Source organism: Galeopterus variegatus, unplaced genomic scaffold (assembly GCF_000696425.1).
Source record: "Galeopterus variegatus unplaced genomic scaffold, G_variegatus-3.0.2 Scaffold2886, whole genome shotgun sequence".
Lineage (NCBI taxonomy): Eukaryota > Metazoa > Chordata > Mammalia > Dermoptera > Cynocephalidae > Galeopterus > Galeopterus variegatus.
The window spans coordinates 232,427-252,643 of record NW_007728997.1 but is presented as its reverse complement, the minus strand read 5'-3'; the positions used below and the strand labels follow the sequence as shown (position 1 = coordinate 252,643).

Here is a 20,217-nt window from a genome sequence, read left to right as displayed (position 1 = left end):
CTCAAAAACATCATTGTGTTCCTGCTGTGCCAAGTACTGTGCTAGTTACTGGGGGTATAATAATAAAATAGGGCAAGAATTCTTTCTTTAAAGATCTTACAGTCTAGCACGGAGTTTACTGACCAGGGACGTAAACCCATCTCTTGTGGCTTCAAGCATGAACATCTTTCCATTCATCCCATTGCCTCAAAATTGCCTCTTAGAAATGATCCCACTTGGCGTAGAACCAGGTTTTTGGTGTCTTGCATTGGCGAGAACTACTTTCCCTCCAGAGGCTCCTACTGAGATCTACTCAACCAACATCTATTTACTGAGAACTTACTATATGCCAAGCACTGTGCTAGCCTGGGAGGTATAAACAGTGAACCACTCAGACCTGGCCCTCCTCTCAAATAGTGGAAAGTCTGAGCAGGGAGACAGACAGGTAAATAGACAACCACAATGTCGTAGTATGTTATACAGTATGACAGGGAGGGGCAGGGAGTGCATTTGAGGGGAGCTGGGGAGGGCTTCCTGAAGGAAGGGGTGGCTGAGCTTAGCTTGAAAGATAAATGGGAGCTAGCAGAGGTGTGCAAGAAAGACCCAGGCAGAAGCAGTGGGGTGCAAAGACATGTCAATGAGTTGGCATGTGGCCTGCTGCAGAGGTTGACAGCTGGAAGCTGAAGCTCTGAGCACAAAGAGGGGAGGGATGAGGGGGACAGAAGGAGAGGTAAGCCAGGGATGGTTCAGGTCTCGTCATGTGATTGAATTCTATCCTGAGAGCAGGGTGGAACCAATGAAGTACTTTAAACCGAGAAGTGAGAGCTGGATAATTATTTTGGAAAGACCCCCTCTGGCAGCAGATACATGCAATTAAAGGGCAGCAAAGTCTCCCTCTCTCATTATCTTTCTTGCTCCCGCATTGGTTTTTCTTTTCCCATGTCACTATATTAACATCTCCTGTAGGCTTCTTGCAAAATCACTAAACCAAATCATTACCCCCTTTCCAGTGGGGCTTGTTTTGTTGAATACCCCAAACGAGCATTTTGGTCTTGTTTTGGTTCCCCTGTGGTCTCTCCCTTGAGCCAGTGCTTCTAGAAGTGCCTCAGTGCACTCTCAGTGCAGGATATCAAAACACCTCTTCCCTCACTGCTCAAAACTCAGTGGGGTTTAGGTCTTCAGCCTACAACTCATAGGAAAAACAAAACAAAACAAAACAAAACCCAACAACAACATAAATGAGCAAAGGGCAGTGGGGAGTATTGACATAGAAATCAGACCTTGGGCTCCAGTGGCATTATGAAAAATCATCAGGAAAACCCCAGAACTATTCTCTCCATAAGAGGACACTGTAAGGGAAGCTGTAGATTTATCACCTGTTGGAGACACCTTCCCTCTCTCCTCCCGCAACTTCCCTGAAAGAGGAAAAAGGGACCGTATGTCACTTTGGCTCCTTGGACGTCAAGGTGGTCATCAGAACACAAGGACCCACCTGTCATTTTTCAATTCTAGAAAGGGTAGAGTGTAGCAGGCTGGGGGAGGGACGCGGAAAAGACTAAAGCTTTGGTCCAGGGTTGGGTTGAGACAAGCTTCCCATAGTCTGTGTGTTCAGTCCAAGGGCATCAGAGTGGGAGCTAGCACTTGTTGCCAGCCTACTGTGTGCCCAGCCCTCTGCCCATGTAAAGTGCTTAAGAGTGTGGGATCTTGATCAGATAGATCAGTGGGTCTGAGTAATGGAGTAACAGATCCACCCACCCTGAGTCTCTGGGCCAGCTATTTATGGCTGAAGGCCTCTCTGTTTTCTCCTCTGTAAAATGGGGATAATAATAGACCCTACCTTCCTTCCACGATTGTTGTAAAGATTAAATGAAATCATGCATGCAAAGTGTTTAGCAAAATGCCTGACACTTGGTAAGCCTCATTACATGATATCATCATCATAATTATAATCCCCATCATCATGTCTAATCCCCACCTCAGCCTCTAGTAGAATTATGATCATCCCTTATATATATCTATGACTGGATCACGATTTTTGCTTATAACAGGTAAAAACGCATATAAGGGACCATTCATTCCTATTATAATTATTGCAAAAGCAGAAGTGTTTCTATTAATGGAAAAGTAAGTTCAAGATTCAAGCTGGTGATCTCTGAAATGCATGCTCATAATTATATCCTGCCAATATCCTGCCTGTTGTACAAATTCCTGAAGCTTCCAGGAACTTCGCAGCAGCTGCAACATCAGTGCTCATCATTTCCCTAGTTTTCTAAAGTCTGGGCAAATCAGTGCACTCAGTGGCTCAAACCAACCAGGGCTTACTTCACACTTCTATCTCCTCATCACCTGTGGCTGCAGCCACTTTGCAAGAACAGGAAATTTTCAGATAAAACAATGGATGTAGATGCAAGAACACAGGCAAGGAGAACACAGGATAAGAGGGAAACTGAAAAGCACATCAAATACAAGTGTGAAAAGATCCAAGAACACAGCAAAACTGGGTGAAGAAATGCATGGCTCATTTAAGGGAAAATTGGCAAAGTGACCACTTCTGTAAAAAGAATTAAGTGTGAGCGTGTCCAGCCAGCTCCTGCAGGTGGGAGGAGAGAGGGCTTGAATAAACGGCATTAAAATACCGCTAGAATAGACTGCAAATCTGGAGCTAGTTAACTCAGGTTTCCAAACACTGCCCCTTAACTTACTACAGAAACGATTATGGGTCTCACTCCCACAGAAGTGGGCAGTGACCTCAACTGGAACACATAAAACATTTTTAGCTAGCACAGACCTGCCTCTATTGTAAAGTATCCAACCTGGGACTGACTGTGGGTTTCCAGGCACTTGAGACATTCAGTGCTAAACCTGAGAAGTCCCAGGCAAGCCATGATGGTTAATCACCCTATAATATTATAGAGATGATAATCCCTATAATCAATCACCTGTAATGATAGGATTGATAACCCGATAACACCTTATAACCATATAGGGTGAATCCTGTAACTCATCCTTGGTGAATCTTATAACTCACCCTATACATTGAATGTTTTAGTAATGGCTCCATACACAGGGCAAGCAACTGAAAGTGGCCATTCTAAAACTGAATAATGCATATCACAGTCCCATTGATTGGGAAGGAGTTATTTATTAAATAAACCAGTGGCTCTCCACCATGGGCAATTTTGCCTCCCTCACTCCCCAGGGAACATTTGGCAATGTTTGCAGACATGTTCAGTTGCCACACTGGGGATGGGGGTGCTATTGGCATCTAGGTGGTAGGGACTAGTGATACCACTAAACATCCTCCAATGCACAGGACAGCCCCCACCACAAAGAATTATCTGACCCAAAATGCCATTAGTGCCAAGGTTGAGAAACACCGAGATAAACTAATATGTCTCCCAAGAAGATGACTAGTTCAGAAAATCCCAAAAGAAAAATGAGTAACAAGAACTACAGAAAAAAAGGAAATGTGCTAAAAAAGAATTATCTGACCCAAAATGCCATTAGTGCCAAGGTTGAGAAACACCGAGATAAACTAACATGTCTCCCAAGAAGATGACTAGTTCAGAAAATCCCAAAAGAAAAATGAGTAACAAGAACTACAGAAAAAAAGGAAATGTGCTAAATTTTTCCAGAACTTCAACCCATGGAAATGATTTTGTGGATATGTTTCTTTTTATACTTTGTAGTAACAGAAAAGCAGTTTCTCCAACTAAATAAATGCTAAATCACATAGTTAAATACTTGAAGGAACTCCCAAGTCATTAATGTGATTGGGGCACTCACATGTCCTATCACACTGAATGACTGTATTTGCTTCATAGTACATCAGAGAGGTTTAGCAACTTTCCCAGAATCACACAGTGAGAAAGTGGCAGAGCCAGGACCTGCACTCAGCTCTTCTTGGCTCCAGCGTCTGTGTCCTGGCTGTTGTTTTACTTCACACATTGGGTTCCCTAGAAGCAGATCCCGAGATAGGTATTCTTGCAAGAGATTTACTGAGGACATGCTCACAGGAGAAATCTCTTCCACTGAGGGGGAAGCAAGATAGGAAGTAGGAAGAAGCTAAGCGAAGCTGTGGTTTCAGGTCCATCTAGTGTCAACCTGATCCTGTGGGGAGCTCTGGAGTGTAAACTGTGCCACAGAATCTGTCTGTCTCAAGGTAGAGGCTGGGATTTTGCACCCATGACCCAGGTAGTTGCTGGCTCTGAGCCAGCTGAGGACAGAAGAGAGGCTTAGTCCCAGGCATGTCCAGGTGGGGCAGCTGTGGTCATCCAAGGACCAGCCTCCAGAGTGGGTCTCCGGCATGAGCCATTAGTAGCAGCACCAGTAGCACTGGGAATCTGAGCAGGACACCATGTCACACATGGGTGAGCTAAGACTGAGCTCATTGTCCGCTAATTTTACAATCCAGTGAGCACTCCCTGGTCCTAGAGAAGAATGAGTCTCAGGCAACTACAAGGTACTTGGAAATCACTTGATCGGTCATACCCTTCCAGTCCAAGGCCCTGAGAACAGAGGATATCAGAACTCCTGGGGGCTGCTCCCCTCTCTACCACCCGGAGGAAGGGGGGTCCTGACACCAGTATGCTCCTCCCCATGGCCTTTCCCTTGGCAGGCAACCTGCTCTCAGGATGCAGAGGGCCCCAAAGTCCAAGATTGCTTTTCCAGGAGTGGGGCCAGATGGGCACTGAGCAACCTCCCTCCCCACCCCCACCACCCCCGTCTCCATCCCTGCCTGGAGCCTCAGGTGGCAACAGCATAAATCCTGGCAATAGCTGGCCTGAGGAGAACCAATCTCTCTACCCCAGTGTCTGCCTGGTACAAAAAATTGCCAAATATGCTTGAGGGCTTTCAAGTCCTGGTACAAGCCTTTGCCCAGGCTGTTTCCTGGGCCCAGAAGGCCCTCTGCCCTGCTTCAAGGTGAACTTCTCTTCCTTCAAGACTTAGCTTCAGGGTCCTCTGGAACAAGCCTCCTTTGATGTGCACAATGTGTCCTCCACCCCATGCAGCCCACAGCACTCCCTACCCCATGGTAGTGTTATCTACCTTGCGTATACCCCTTCTAGATCTAAGTGTTCCCTCCCACTTAAGTACAAATTATCAGGGAGGCTTATTTAGATGCAGATGTCTACACCCTATCCACAGAGTCTGGTCCAGGAAGTCTGCAGAGGGGATGGGGAAACTGCAGTTTTAAGCTTCTACCTTGATCTTGAGGCAGGTGGGGCCAGAGCACACCTTGAGAACTGAGGGTGACTGAGCAGCTTGAGGAAAGCAAGTGTGTCTTTTTCACCCTCATACCCGAACAGCAGCACAGAATCCCCACCCAGCAGACCCTCTGCCAGGGCTGGCTGACCTAACCAGACCCAAAGCACGATCTATGAGAAGAGAGAATGGGGTAGCTAAAACAAGCACAGGAGACAGCTCAAATGCTACTTCTCCACTGGTGGTTTTGAAGGAATCCCCCTCCCTTCCACACTCCAGCCAGTGCAGGACAAAAAAAAAAAAAAAAAAAAAAACACCTCAGCTCAAACTCTTGTTTTCTAGAGCAGAAGCCACCCAAATCACTGTTGTGCATTTTCCCTGCGAGAAATGCAGGCAGGAGTAGAAAGGTTCTCAAAGAACCAGACCTCAGCCCTGCAGAAACCTGTGGAAGGACCGTGAGATGGGAGAAGGACGCAGATAACACCAGTTGAGGGCTGGTTAATCCACCAGCATCTTACTGCACAAGCAAACTTCTGCCAGCTGAATCCAGTTATCAGATAATTCGTGGATTGTGCTGACATCCGACCACTTAGAGCTAAACTCTATTCCGTGCTCATAAACCTATTAGATGAAAACGCCTCAATTTAGATAACTGCAAATTGCTTTCTGAGCCTTAATTTCCTATTAGTTCGTTAATCTCTCTATTCAGAGTGCCAACAAGACAGCTGATGATAATTCCGGAGGAAGTGGGCATTAAACCAAAGCAGGAGGGAAGGGGGTTAGACATTAAGAAAAGGTTTCTGGCTTCCTGGGTGGATATGGCACCCCAAAGTTAATTCATAAAGTTAGTAATAGTATTATCTTTCATTAATTAAGCACTTACAATGGGCCAAGGACTAGGATGAGCACTTTACCGAGTAATTATCTTATTTTTTTTAAAACAATCTAGTGAGGAAGATATTATTATTCCCATTCCACAGAGAAAAAGACTGAGGCTCAGAAAGGGTCTCACAATCAGTTGGTGGCAGAGACAGGTGTGTCTGACCGACAGCCTGGGCTCCTAATCATATGTTATCTTTTTAATTCATCACACAAATATTTACTGGATGAATTTACTGGGGAGACGATAATGAACAGACCCAGATCTATAGAGTGAGGATAAGGGATGTAAGAAGAGAAGACCCTGAAAAATAATCAGCCCAGACTGCCCATCCTTACAAAAACATGTCACATTGTGAAATGTCCAGCTGGACAATAAAGTTTGACTTTTTATTTTTTGGCAGCTGGTTGGTATGAGCTTATAACTTGACCTTGGTGTTATAACACCACACTCTATCCAATTGATCTGGCCAGCCAGCCTGACTTTGTTTTTTAAACTACTACTTCTGTGTAGAGCGGTGGTTCTCAAAGTGGGGTTCCAGAACCAGCAGCAACAGCATCACCTGTGAGCTTGTCAGAAATGCACATTCTGGGGGACCACCCCAGACCCATTTACTGAATCTGAGACTCTGGGGCTGGGAGGGGCACCAACAATCTGTGTTTTAACAAATCCTCCAGAGGATTCTGATGCATGCTCAAGCTTGAGACCCATCATCCAGAAAAGAAAAGCAGCCCGGGAAAGGAATTTGGAGAACATTCAGAGCAGTGTTTCTCAAACTTTAATGTGCACAAGAATCACCAGGACCATCTGAAACTGCAAATTCAGATGCAGCAGGTCTGGGGTGGGGTCTGCGATTGTGCATCTCTAACCAGCTCCCAGGTGCTGCTGACACCACTGCTCCAGGGACCACACATGGGTTAGCATGGGTGCGACCCACTCCCTTTCTCCCAGGAAGATTCTGGCAGTAACAGGACCAGGATTTCTCTGGGTTAAAAAAAAAAAAAAATCACTATCCTTAGGGCAGATTCAAATCCATGCCTGTGGCATGTTTTAGGAGGACAGCATATGACCTGAAACACATACTACAATTTTTCAAAGTTCTCACTCAGGTATGAGACCTTCCCTGGCCACTTTAATTAAAACTGCAGTGCCCACCCTGGCCTCTCCTATCTCCCTTCTCTGCTTTGTCCTTTTTGTTAGCACTTAGCATCATCTGATGATATGATCTGTTTTACTAATTTACTTTGTTTACTATCTGCCCACCTCACACATCCACACTAGCATATAAATTCCACCAGGGCAGAGACTTTGTTTTATTCACTGGTGTTTCCCCAGTGCCTACAACAGTGCCTGGTGCATAGCAGATACTCAATAAACATTAGTTGAATAAGTGAACAAATAATTCTGCCAGTTTCTGTAAGAAGCTGCCTCTATTACTCAGTGACTCCTCTCTGAAATTCCGCCTGCTGCTGCTCTTTTTGCATGCACTTCAATTTCATTGAAACTCATTTCTCTATAAGTGTGTGATGGAGTTTGGATGTATTGTCCTCCCAGAACTCATGTGGAAATATGATCCCCAACGTGGCAGTGTTGGAAGCTGTTTGAGTCACAGGGGTGGATCCCTCATGAATGGGTTAATGCTCTCCCTGGGGGGTGGGGATAGTGAGTGAGTTTTCACTGTATTAGTTCCCACAAGAGCTGGTTGTTTAAAAGACCCTGGCACCTGCCTCCCTCCCTCTCTCTCGCTCTCTCTTGCTCTCTCTCGCTCTCTCTCGCTCTCTCTCACTTCCTCTTGCCATGTGATCTGCTTGTACCCACCACCACTTTCCACCATGAGTAGAAGCAGTCTGAGTCCTGCACTAGATGCAGCTGTCCTAAAATTGTGAGCCAAAGAAACCTTTTTTCTTTACAAATTACCCAGTCTCAGGTACTCTGTTGTAGCAACACAAAACAGACTAATACAGTGTCTCTCCTCTAAATTCTTTGACAATGGGGCCTGCATGGTACCCATTTCTACCCCTCATCCAACCCTTCCATCAGCCCATAATTGCATCTAAAAATTTTCCAGTCTTTGAAAACACATATAAGTGACCATTCACCCTCACTATAATTAATACAAACACTGCAGGATTTTTATTCATAGAATAGCAAGTTTGAAGTTCAACTGGCGATATCAGGAATGCATGCTCATAATTATGTACTAGGGATAGCTCTAAATCCTGTTGTAGTTTATACAAGCACAATGTCAAAACTTCTTAAGCATGCCTGTACTTCACAGCAGCTGCAGCAGCTGCTTTCACCATTTTGGCAGTTTTTCTAAGGGCTGAGCAAATTGGTGAGATCAATGGTGCAATCCAACCACAGCTGGTTTGAATTCTGCCTCCTACATGCCAGAAGCCATTTTTGCTCAAGATGGATTGGGGAGGAATGCTCTTTGATAAAACATTGTAATCTGGGGCATTGACTCCTTCCAACAGCACAGTGGTGGGCACTAATATCACACCCACTTTGCTGATAAAGAAACTGAGCCCTGAGATAACACACCTCTCAAGCTCAAGCTCAGACAGGGAGTTCAGCAATGGAGCAAACTTAGTTCTGACTGCTTCCAAACCCTGTTCCTTGCACCCAGCCCTTCCCAGTCTCCTCCTCCACCCCTGGCAGGGCCTGAGCCTTTGCTCATTACTTCTAGAACAGAGAGCACAAGCGGAGACCACCTTTAAGTTCTGCCTCTAGTGCTGAAAATTAAAAGGTCTTGGGAAGTGATCTGCCTTGCTGACTCCCAGCTGTATCCCTGTCACCTAATTACCTGACTTCAAAGCCTCCACGTGGCAGGTGTGAGGATGTGAAAGCTCCTGTTTCCCCACAGAACTCAGTGTAAATACATGCAGATGAGACACAGGGCAGCCAGTATACCAGGGAAATCAGACAGCCTGCAAGCCACACCTGAGAGCTGGCCTTAGGCCTCTTGGAGTCAGTAAGACCAGAGGCCACCTGGGAGCCTGGGTCCAGGTAGGGATGGTGGCCTCAAAATACTAGTGCTTGGTAATTACTGCCTCCACCTCCCTTTATGCCACAGTGTTTAAGACTGCTCAGGGGCTGAAACTAATCCTCCCCACAACTCCAGGGTGGAAGGGAGCTCAGCCATACCTTCATTACTCAGGTGAGCCTACTGGGCTGGGGGAGCAGGGGCTGGGGAGAGTGAGTACTCACCTCTGCTGCTATCTCACCTCCACTGCAAGGCAGGGATGGATGCAGGGAGGCTGGAGAGGGTTCAAATAAGAGTTCCCTGCCTGGGCTAGACAAAGAAGAGCAAGGCTAGAGGGGAGAGAGGGATTCCTAGGGTCCTTTTAGTGACTCCTACAGAGCTACCGGATGTGCATTCATTTGTAACTACTACATACAGTTGAATGTTGTTGACTGTTTTATAGTAACTGGTCCTGAGGGGGTATTTAATATGTGTTTACGGAAGGAGAAAGAGAGGCTAGACAGGAATGCATTGGTGACTTCTTACAGAGGACCGAATTCTAAACCGGGTAGTGCGCTTTGGCCTGTGTGCTGATTTATTGAATGCTCACTGGCACCTGAGGCAGGTGTGATGATGATTCCTTTCATGTGGATGAAAATACTAGAAGTGTGAGGTGGCTTGCCCAAGGTCACACAACTACAAAGCAGTAGAGCCAGGATTTGACCCCAGCTCAGTTGGACTCCAGAGCCCACGGCTGATGTCACAGTTTTCTCCTGCCTCCCAACCTTTTGCCAGCCATAACCTGGAATGGGTGTGGTGAAGGGAAGGGAAGTGGGGGGCTTGGGGGGTCTGGCCTTCTCACTAGAACTCAAGACACTCCAGACATACATGATGCCACAGAAAGTGAGTAGAACAGGAGCTAGGGGTCTGGGTTCTAGTCCTGACTACCACTTCTGAGCTGTCACTTTTCCTTGCTGAGACTCAGCTTTCACATCCGTAAACTGGGGAGAATTTTAACACTCTTTCAGAGAGGTACTGTGAGCAGAAAGAATCAAGGAGAAAAGGACTTTGCAAATTCTAACACAAGGATTGGCAAACTACAGCTGAGGGCCAGAGCTAGCCTGCAGCCTGTGTTTGTAAATAAAGTTTATTGGAATAAATAAATTTGTGAAGTCTGTTTCTGTATTGTCTATGGCTGCTTTTGGGCAGTTGACCATTTGCAACAGAGACCCTATGGTCCGTAAAGCTTAAAATGTCTACTGTCTGGTCAACTAGAGACATAGTTTGCCAACCCCTGACCTTGTGACAATGTAGGCAGCACTGTGCTGCAGCAGGCAGAGTTATTCAGAATTGAATAACTCTGCTTCTTATTCAGAATTGCTTCTCTGATCCTCAACCCAATTGCAGAGGTTCATTTAAGATCCATTTCTGAAAAAAAGAAGCAAACAATTCTCCCAAGAGTCAGGAAACCAAACTCTCGTAAGCTATTTTTGAGCCCAGTATGGCGCTAGCTGACATCAGGCGCCACGACAAGTCTCTCCAAGGCACAGCCACTTACTTGCAGTTTTTACATTTGAGGCCAAAAAGCATTCCTTTCCCACAGACTGTGCATGTCTGAGACATCCAGTACTTGGTGGAAAACCTGTGGAAAAGAGACAGAAAATGTTCAAGGGAAGGCAATGGCAGCTGACCTATCTCTAAGAGGATGAACCAATTAAAGGGTAGGCACATGAGCCCTGGATTCCAGTCCTGCTTCTTCTGAGATATGTGGCTTAATCAAGTTGCCTAAACCACAGGAGCCTCAGTCTGCTCATTTGTAAAGTGGGGATAATAAGAGTGTTGACCTCACAGGTTGTTGGGAGGATTAAACAAGGTCATGCATGTCAAGGGCTTCCCAGAGCACCTGGCATATAGTAAGTGCTCAGTGAATTGGGTTGTAACTACATTGTCACCTTGAACATTCATAACAGTCATTCATTCATTTGACAAATATTGCCTGGTGGCTTATTATGTGCCAAGCTTAGTTCTAGGACAGAGCAATGGATGGGGCTGGAACAGACCTCAGAGAGCCACAAAACAAGTAGGGCCCCTGGAGGAGGACCCACTGAGACATTCTCCATCATTGCTAGTCACATCACCTGGGAAGCTTCAAGGGGCCCTCCCCTCCCAAAAGAGCAGAGACCCCAAACTTTAGTAACAGAGAGAGTCCCCGAGAGTGAACGCCTTTTCAGACCATCAGCTCAGCTCCCTCACCGACCACCAACACTTGCTGCAAACATAAGGCAATTTGAAAGTCTCCCATCCACAGCTATGAACCAATGGGAGCAGAGGCACATTAGATTAACTCTCTGCCCACCGCCCCCACCCCCAGGCTTTCTTCCCCAGGAGATATGAGACAGCGGCAGGGCTGGGCTCAAGAAAAGTACTGAAGGTTGCTGGGTCATGGTTAATTTTAATTTCCAATTTGTGTCACCGTCAGCAGGAGTTGTATCTAATCTCCACTGCCTCAGAGTGTCAAAAGGGAAATCGGAAGTGGTTATGTAACATGGAGTCTGAGAATTTTGAGGGAAAGTTTGCATCCTTATGCTGCACCATCTTACCTAATCTGGGTCAGTCACCTGCCAAACAGAATGAGCCTGAGCCTGAAGCTTCCATATCTAAGCAAATAGCAATATTCTGAGCAGAGACCTTGTTGCCAAGAAAACACTCCCTCTCCAGTTTTGGGCTTGGGGGTTGGTTAAACCTCTTTCCATCCCTTCAGCAGGGTCAGTGATTTTAGCAGGGTCTGTTTTGTGGGATTTGGCAGCTGGGAGAGATGGCAAATGGGCTTGTGTTTCACCCAGCAGCCAGGGGCGCCAAGGGGAAGGCAGGCAGAGTGAGTGGCACGGGGCAGCTTTTTCTCCTTTCCAGCCCTCTCCCATCCCCAGGATTAGCTCTCCGTCTTTCCCGGCTCTGGCTGGGGTGACTCTAATGACAGTGGATGGGATTTTAATTTCATTTCTCCACTAAGGCTGGGGTGAGTCCAGGTCTTTTCCTCCTGGCATTCAGTCTGGGGAGAAACCAGGGAAGACTGAAGAGTAACAGGCCATCCCAAGTCCCAGCTCCTCTAGGAAGACGTTCCTGATGCTCAGGATTATCAGGCGGCTTCCCTCCTCTGGGCACCAGCATCTGAATCAGAGGTACCACCAGGTTCTTATATTTGGGTGAGAGCAGGCCTGGGGACAGGGCTGAGCCAGGGGATAGAGCTGAGCCAGGGGGTGGAGTTGAGCCAGGGGTGTGGCCACCAACGGGTGTGGCAGAGCCGGGGACATGGCCAATCCAGGGATGGATATAAGCCAGGGGCGGGGCCAGTCCAGGAACAGGCAGAGCCAAGGGGTGTGGTCGATCAAGGGGTGTGGTGAAGCCAAGAGGCCATGAGGAAGCAAACTCACAAAAAGTCCCCCATCTCTGATGCTCTTCTCTCTGCAGCTCAGTGCCTGACCACGGATGTGCCTATCACTTATTTCTCACTGCTTCCTCCAACATTTTCTCATTTGAATCTTAACAACTATTCAGTCAACATACTTTTTTCAAAAGCTGTTGACGAGGTGTCATTCCATGAGAATGCTCATTCCCGCCTTGCCCCCAGCTACGGCCATGTGTCTGCCCCTAGTATTACCACCCACCCCCCATAGCCCTGATCCCTCCGAACTGTCATGGTCTGTTAACTGTCTGACCCTCCCCTAGACCGCAAGCTCCCCAAAGGCACATGACTTACTTCTTGCTCAGTGTGGCACAGAAACTAAAAATACTAGTAGATAGAATCCATGAACGAGTGAGTAAGTTGCTCAGCTAGTTCACAGAGGCCCCTGTGCAAAGAAACTTGCTGAGGCTAATTAGCATTTAGACCCATTGCTGAATGTTCCAAGGCCTCAGTTTCCCTATCTGTCACATGGGCATAACCACACTTGCCCCACTGACCCCACTGAGTTTGTGAGGAGATTGTGAGGATGAGACAAAATGTAGAAAGTTAAATTTGGGAAGTTAAAGAACTTCTTATAAGGGATGATTAGTAGATACACACCCCTCCCTCCCAAAAAGGGCATACCCCAGGAGAGGTTGCCCCGTGCAGCCAGCAGGACTGGAGCTCTGGACTGACCTACATCCCAGCAGAGAGTGAGCACCTCTGAGTTCAGCCTGCAATGTTGTGTCTTCTGGGTGGGGAGACCCAAAATTAGTTCATAAAGCATTTACATTAACAATGATGCCGTTTAGTGAGTGTTTATTATGTTCCAGGCCCCATGCTAAACACATACGTTATCTTATTACATATATTTTCTCATTTAATCATTACAACCACCCTACAGGCAGAATTAATTGATGAAAAAATTAACCCTCAGAGAGGTCAAGTAACTTCCTCAAGGTTGCAATGCTTTCTTTTCCATCTGGGATGGGAACACAGGTTAGCCTGACTCCAAAGTCCTGGCTTTTAACCACTATGTGCTAATTTTATAAAGGTTAGGTTAATAAGAAGCAGATATCTCTGTCCCCCGTTTGCCACTTTTGAGGTTTAGCCTGGCCAAGGAGAGAGGGGCATGGTGATGTAGGAGCTGGAGCAAAACACTCCACCCAGCCTCCCCTCACCCCGGGGCAAGGGGCCAGAGCCCTCACCCCTCACAGAGTTGGGAGGTGGGCACCAGTGCACACAGGAATACAGCCTACCTGTGCTTGATGGAGTTGCCAAGGTCTCTGCGAGGGATCTGCGGGGACCAGCGTGGCACTGACAGTGTGTCTACAGAGAGAGAACAGAGACAAATTGCCTGTTACACAGCAGGTCGGAGGTTGGGGTGGGCTCTGGCCAAGCCTTGGACGGGAAAGGGAGGCTTGCAGGCCTCAGGAAGGACACCAACTGCCACCACTTGCTGAACCAAAGCCAAGTGGAATGCTGGGTTATCTTGCTACCTAAAGTCACACAAGGTCCCATGGAGCAGGGCAGCCATGGGATGCCCTAACAGAAGCCAGCTGTGGAAAGAATAAAATTGAACATCACTTCCACTTATGGAGGACATAAATGCCAGGCATATGCTAAGTGACTCACAGGACTTAGCTTGCTACATCCTCAAACAACCCCTAGAATATGGGTTGCCAGCATCCCCACCTTACAGATGAAAAAACTGAGGCTTGGAGAGGAGAAGTCATCTGCTCAAGGTCATACACTTTGTAGGCTGCATAGCAGCTGTGAATCCAGGTTTGAAGGACCCTAGAACATGTGCCCTTGCATGTAAAGTTATAAAGCAGTAGATTCTAAATGCCAATCATGCAAGTGACACCTTGTAATTTTTGCCATGCCTCTGTACAACCTGTAAAATTATTCACTTACCATTTTAAGTTGACTCCATTTTTGTGTTTAAATATATTTATTTCAAAGTTGAACTCTGTACAGAAAACCATACCACTTTCTGTATATTGTAAATAATTATTTAAAAAATGTCCAACCATGTACCAGCTAAAGTCATGCTAGTATAAGTTAATGGATGGATGAGTGAATGAACGGGTGGGTGGGTGGATGGATGAGTGGGTAAGTGGATGGATGGGTGGATGGATGGATGGATGGATGGGTGGATGGGTGGATGGATGGATGGATGGATGCATGGATGGATGCATGGATAGGTGGGTGGATAAACGATTGCATAGAGAGATGGGAGGATGGACGCATGCACGAGTGATTGGGAATGAGGAAGAAACAATACACCATGCAGACTTCGAACTAGGTGCTTGTCCCCCTTTGGGTCCCCCCCCCCCATGCCTTAGGCTAACTCCCAGCAAACTGCACTATTGTTCCATCTCTAACTGAGTTCTGGGCCTTCTGCAGACCTTGAGCACCAGCCCCCACCATCCCCCTACTGCCCAGCTGCCCTCACCCCTATCCTGGTAGACCTCACAGGCCCCGGAGAAGTGTGAAACAACAGTAGAAATGAAACAACTAGTGCTGCCTGTGAAATCTCCACCAGATAGAAAGAGAAGCAGCCAGTGGCTGACCCACACGCCAGCTCTCATTTCTCAGGCCAGATGGATGGAGCCAGCTCCCTGTTTTCGGAGCTGCAGATGCACGCCTCATTTTTCACAGCAATTGTTATGGAGTGGCGCTCTCATTGGGGAGCCAGGCATGTCAGAACCTATCAGGGAGCATTTAACCCCCAGCCCTCCACTCCTCCCTTCTGTCTAATGACACTGTCCATTGGCAGCCATCTGAGAGCTGTTTCCAGAAACCCCAATTCTGCCCTTGTAAAGCTGGGACCCTTTCTGAGAGAGCTAATAATTTTCCAAGCCCCAAAGGGCAGAGAAAACCCATGAGGGAGACAATGTGATATGTCAATCAGAATCACGGCCAGTGGAATTTCCTCTAGTTTAACTAGAAACTAAAAGTCATCAAGCTCAAGCCCATTTTACTACTTGTTTCAGTGTCTGAGGGAAACAAAAAAGGCAAGAATGAAAAACAATTTTAAAAAGAGGATTCTTTCTATTCCTGTCTCCTTTGGGGATTAAGTCAGATATGGGAGGAAGGATGTTACCTGTTAACTCCTTAAGGTGCTTCCTCAGTGTCAGGGGTGGGCAGAGATTTGAGGACTGTGCTGGAGAGGGAGGGTGAGCCTCCCCATGAGGAATCTACAAAACTAGGAGTGCCAAACGGGTTTCATCTCATGGGACATTAGCAGTGGCTTTCTAGAGAGGTGTGTTGAGAAGGATTCTGAGGCTCAACAGAAAGGAGCCCTGAGATTAATTAGGAATGTCTGCCATGGGTGAAGAATAAGGTAGCACCAAAAAGCCTGCATGTACCTGCCATCTCTTCAAAAGCAGGATGCACGTCAGCATCTTCACATCACCACGTGATAGCATTGTGCCTGCAGCGAAGTAAGTACTTAATGTGGGGTACTTTAAAAAGTTCATGGAAAAATAGAATTTAAAAATACTACAAATCTTTCCATGAACCTTTTGAAGTACCCTCATACGTGTTTGCTGAATCCGAGATTATTATAATAGAAACATTGAGTTTATTGATCACGCAGTATGTGCCAGGCATTATCCTGTGCATTTTATACCTGGAAGGTATGCCTCGGTGTAGTCAGTGCTATCATTATTCCCTTTATACAAAGGAAAGCAAAGAAGCTCAGAGAGGTACAGTGACTTGATAAAGGCCACACAGTCAGACAGCAGCAGAATTTCAACAATTTGAAATTGAATTCGAAAGGACTTTGAATTAGAAATTTCAAGAACTCTGCAATTGTTCAGAAGTCTTCCAGGAGCCCCTACATCAGTGTCTCAACTGGAGGAGCTTTTGTCCCCTAAGGGGATACTTGCCAATGTACAGGGACATTTTGGGTTGTCACATTGGATGTATGTGTGTGTGTGTGTGTATGTGTGTGTGCTACTAGTATCTAGTGAAGAGAGGCCAGAGTTGCTGTTTAACATCCTATAATACACAGGAAAGACCCCCACAACAAAGAATTAACAAGCCCAAAATGTCGATAGTGCCAAGGTTAGGAATTCCTGATCTGGATGTTTCTCCACTTCTCTAGCCAGCTCCTTCCCACCCCCCAACCCCAGTCCCTCACTGAAAACAAACAAAAACAACGACAACAACAACAAAAAACACCCAGATGGTGCTTCTGAAGCTCAAGTCAGCAGAGAACAAATCTTCTTTTATTATAAGCACATTTCACTAGTAGATTCATATTCTAGTCATTCTGTTATTCTCAATTACAGCCCCTTTTCAAAAAGTAGATGTAATTAAGTTCAGTAGTTTGGTTTCATTTCCCAGTATCTGGTTTAAGGGGTGAATTCTGTCAATTACATTAAGTGGCTGCAGCATCATTAGTCTCAAGCAATAATAACCTCCACACGGCTTTCTATGTGGGTATGAAGATTTGAACTTTGAGATCCTCTCTCTCCTTTCTTCATTTGGATTTCATTAAACTTGCTAAGGCAAGCCTTAAAGCAAAGGGAAACTGTCGAGAGGGAAGAAGAGAAAAATCTATGAAAATCCAGGCCTTATCATAACAAAGAAGGCAAACAACATTTACAGCAATTAAACCGATACAGAAACTTCTGTTTGACAATCAAAGCACCTATTAAGATGTCTCCATAGCTGAACAAAAGCTTGTTTTCGACTCTCATTTTCTGATTACAAGTCATGCAGACACAGAGCCGTCTCAGGGGTGGAATAATAGATATTTCTTCTTATATATTTTCATTTCTAATGTATGAAAAGGGAAAGAGGTAGAAGGATGGACACTTCTTCCCCCCTTGCATAGGTTTGGCTGCTGATGCTCTCTGAGAAATTCCTCTGCATCCAGGGGGGATACACCAGGAGCTCTGGTCTTTGAAACACCTTGGTAGTCAGAGAGACAAACAGAAGTCCTGACAGAAGGAACCAGCACTAACAAAGCATCCACGCTACACATTGCTTCATAATGAAAAACTCAGGCTCTGACCTGGTGAGTTTGAGATCAAGCTAACAGATGAACCAGGCATGGGAAAAACACGTACACGTGTACACAGAGACGCAAGTAAAAATGGATGATGATAAAGCAAAGGAGGAGGAGAAAAAAGAAGAAGAAAATAGGAAATAAGAAGATTAAGAATAGATCTGCTTTCTGTCGAGTGCTTCCATGTGCCAAGCACTATTGCCAAACAAGCCCTTTACATACATTATCTCATTTAATGTAAACACTACAGTGCATGTACATACAAAGTATATCACTTAGTATCTTTAGCCCATTTCAATGGGGAAATCAAAAAGTCATGCCATTTGCTCAAGGTCACGTGGCAAGTAAATGTCAGAACTGGGATTTTAATTCAGGTCACATAGCTGGGGCAAAATAAATGACAGCTAATTTCATCCCCACTTCACAGATGGGAACACTGAGGCTTAGAAGCTATAAACAATTGTCTATAGCTAATAAGTGACTGAGCTGGGATTTAAACCACAGACAGGAACAAACTGGATGCTTCTAGTCCAGATTGCCCTTCTACATCCTCCTCAACCCATCCTACACAGTCAATGCCTCCTACCTCTGTCTGGGAAGTGCCAAGAAGGTCTGGAAGGTGATGTAATACCATAATGCCCTCACCCCACCCCAAAGATGTCCACGTCCTAATCCCTGGAACCGGTGAGTATGTTATCTTACACGGCAAAAAGAGATGTTGAAGATGTGATCAAATTAAGGATCTTGAGATGTGGAGATTACTCTGGATTACCTAGATGGGCCCAATATCATCACAAGGGTCCTTCCAAGAGGGAGGTAGGAAGGTCAAAGTCAGAGAAGGAGCTGTGATGATGAAAGTCAGGGTCTGAGTGATGTGACTACTGGCTTTGAAGACAGAAGGGGCCCCCAGCCAAGGAATGTAGCAGCCCTAGAAGCTGCAAAAGGCAAGAGGATGGATTCTCTCCTAGAGCCTCCAGAGGGAACCATCTCTACCAACACTTAATTTTAGCCCTGTGAGACCCATTTCTGACTTCTGTCATCCAGAACTGTAAGAAAATAAATTTGGGTTGTTTTAGCCACTGGGTTTGTGGTAATTTGTTTCAGCCAGCCTAGGAAACAGATACAGCACCTATCTTGTGCTAGGCACGGTTTTAAGAACTGGGAATATAGTGAACAGCATAACAAGTTTTCTGAGTTTAGAGTATAGTGGAGGAATCAGAAAGTAAATGAGTAAACAAATAAGAGCCCATGAGGAAAATAAATCAGTACATACTTAGAGGTTTGTTTTAAGGCAATGGCAACCTTGATGTGCATTAGAACAGAGGCGGATAAGGCTGTGCTGGGCCTCATGGATTTAAGAGCTCCCTCTGGCGGCTGAGATGAGAATAGCCTGCCAGGCTTTGACAATCAGGCAGGGCCTCCTGACCTCCCTAGGCCCCCCACCATCCAACTCCCCACCCCCACCCTGGTCCAAAGCATCGGCCCTAACTCTATGAGAGTTAACCATTCCATCCCCAACCCACTCCTTTCCCACCTGAGCTGTCATGATCCTCCCTGCACACTCTAATAAAAAAACCACACCCTATCACACCTCAGTGTCCCTGGGAAAGCAAAGGAGGTGCTAGTGGGCTCCACAGCCTGTGTTGTTTTCAAGAAACCAATAGGACATTTTTACCTCCTTGGCTGTAAAGGAGAATGTAGTGAAGTATTTTGTCCCAAACCCACCACCTTGTAGCCCTGGAATATCTGCTATGGCATAGACTGATCTCAGGGGACAATTCCTTAAAAAGTTATCATGGGATATGCATTTCTAAACAGAAGAACAGAGGGATATAGAGTTAGCCATGGGAAGAAGGCAAAGGACATTTTTTAAAAAAATCATTCTTTGCAATTTGTCTATTAGGGGGGCTCGCCAGTTAGCTCAGTTGGTTACAGCATGATGTTGTAACACCAAGGTCAAGGGTTTGGATTCCCATACTGGCCAGTTGCAAAAAAAAAAAAAAAAAAAAAGGCAAATGTCTATTATGGGGACAAACAATACTAGACTGAGAGCCTTTTGGGGGTGGGCTTGGGTCTCATCTGTCATTGTATCTCCAGTATCTAGCTCAGGATCTGCTCAAAGGATAAATGTGTGTACGATGGATGAATGAATGAATGAATGCAGGAACAAATGAATGGACCAATAATCAGGTTCTGGCCAAAACTGTTGTTTCACTGGCTAACTAGAATCTTATGTGGCCTTGGGAGATCTTAGAGATACCCCTTATGAGATGTGGAGCAAATCTAAACTAATTTATCCTCAGAATACTCTTGTGTAATAGGAAAGGAAGTAAACATTATCTCCATTCTACAGATGGCAAATGGAGGCAGATCTGGGATGTGACTTGCTGTGTGTCCTTGGGTGAGTGACAGCCCTTTGAGCTTCAGTGTCATCATGCAAAATATGTGGGTAAATAACAGTACCTGCCTCATAGCACTGTTTGAAAACTAAATGGGATAATGCACACAAGGCATTCAGCCCACTGCTTAGCATGGGAGGTATGCTCAGTCTTACTCATTGTACATATCCCAAATGAGGATATGCCTTAACATACTCTTGCAGCCGTCTCATCATTTAATCCAACCTATGAGACTGTATACCCAGTTTCCACATAAGGAAACTGAGGATAACTAAACTGTTCAAAGTCGCATAGCCAGCCAGTATTTGGTGGACTTTAGAGTTG

The 20,217-nt window shown here is 45.8% G+C and overlaps 1 protein-coding gene across 1 annotated transcript in view; it reads right to left on the bottom strand.

Moving 5' to 3' along the window:
* Positions 1-20,217, bottom strand: part of LOC103599214 (kinase suppressor of Ras 2) — a gene marked incomplete at its 3' end in the record, with an annotated part of 244,172 nt that overhangs the window by 8,380 nt on the left and 215,575 nt on the right. Inside the window, exons 5-6 of the mRNA XM_008583318.1 lie at positions 13,731-13,800; positions 10,588-10,671 (exon numbers count right to left, since the gene is read on the bottom strand). Of these exons, the coding sequence (XP_008581540.1) occupies positions 10,588-10,671; positions 13,731-13,800 (154 nt within the window). The remainder of the gene's footprint in view (positions 1-10,587; positions 10,672-13,730; positions 13,801-20,217) is intronic.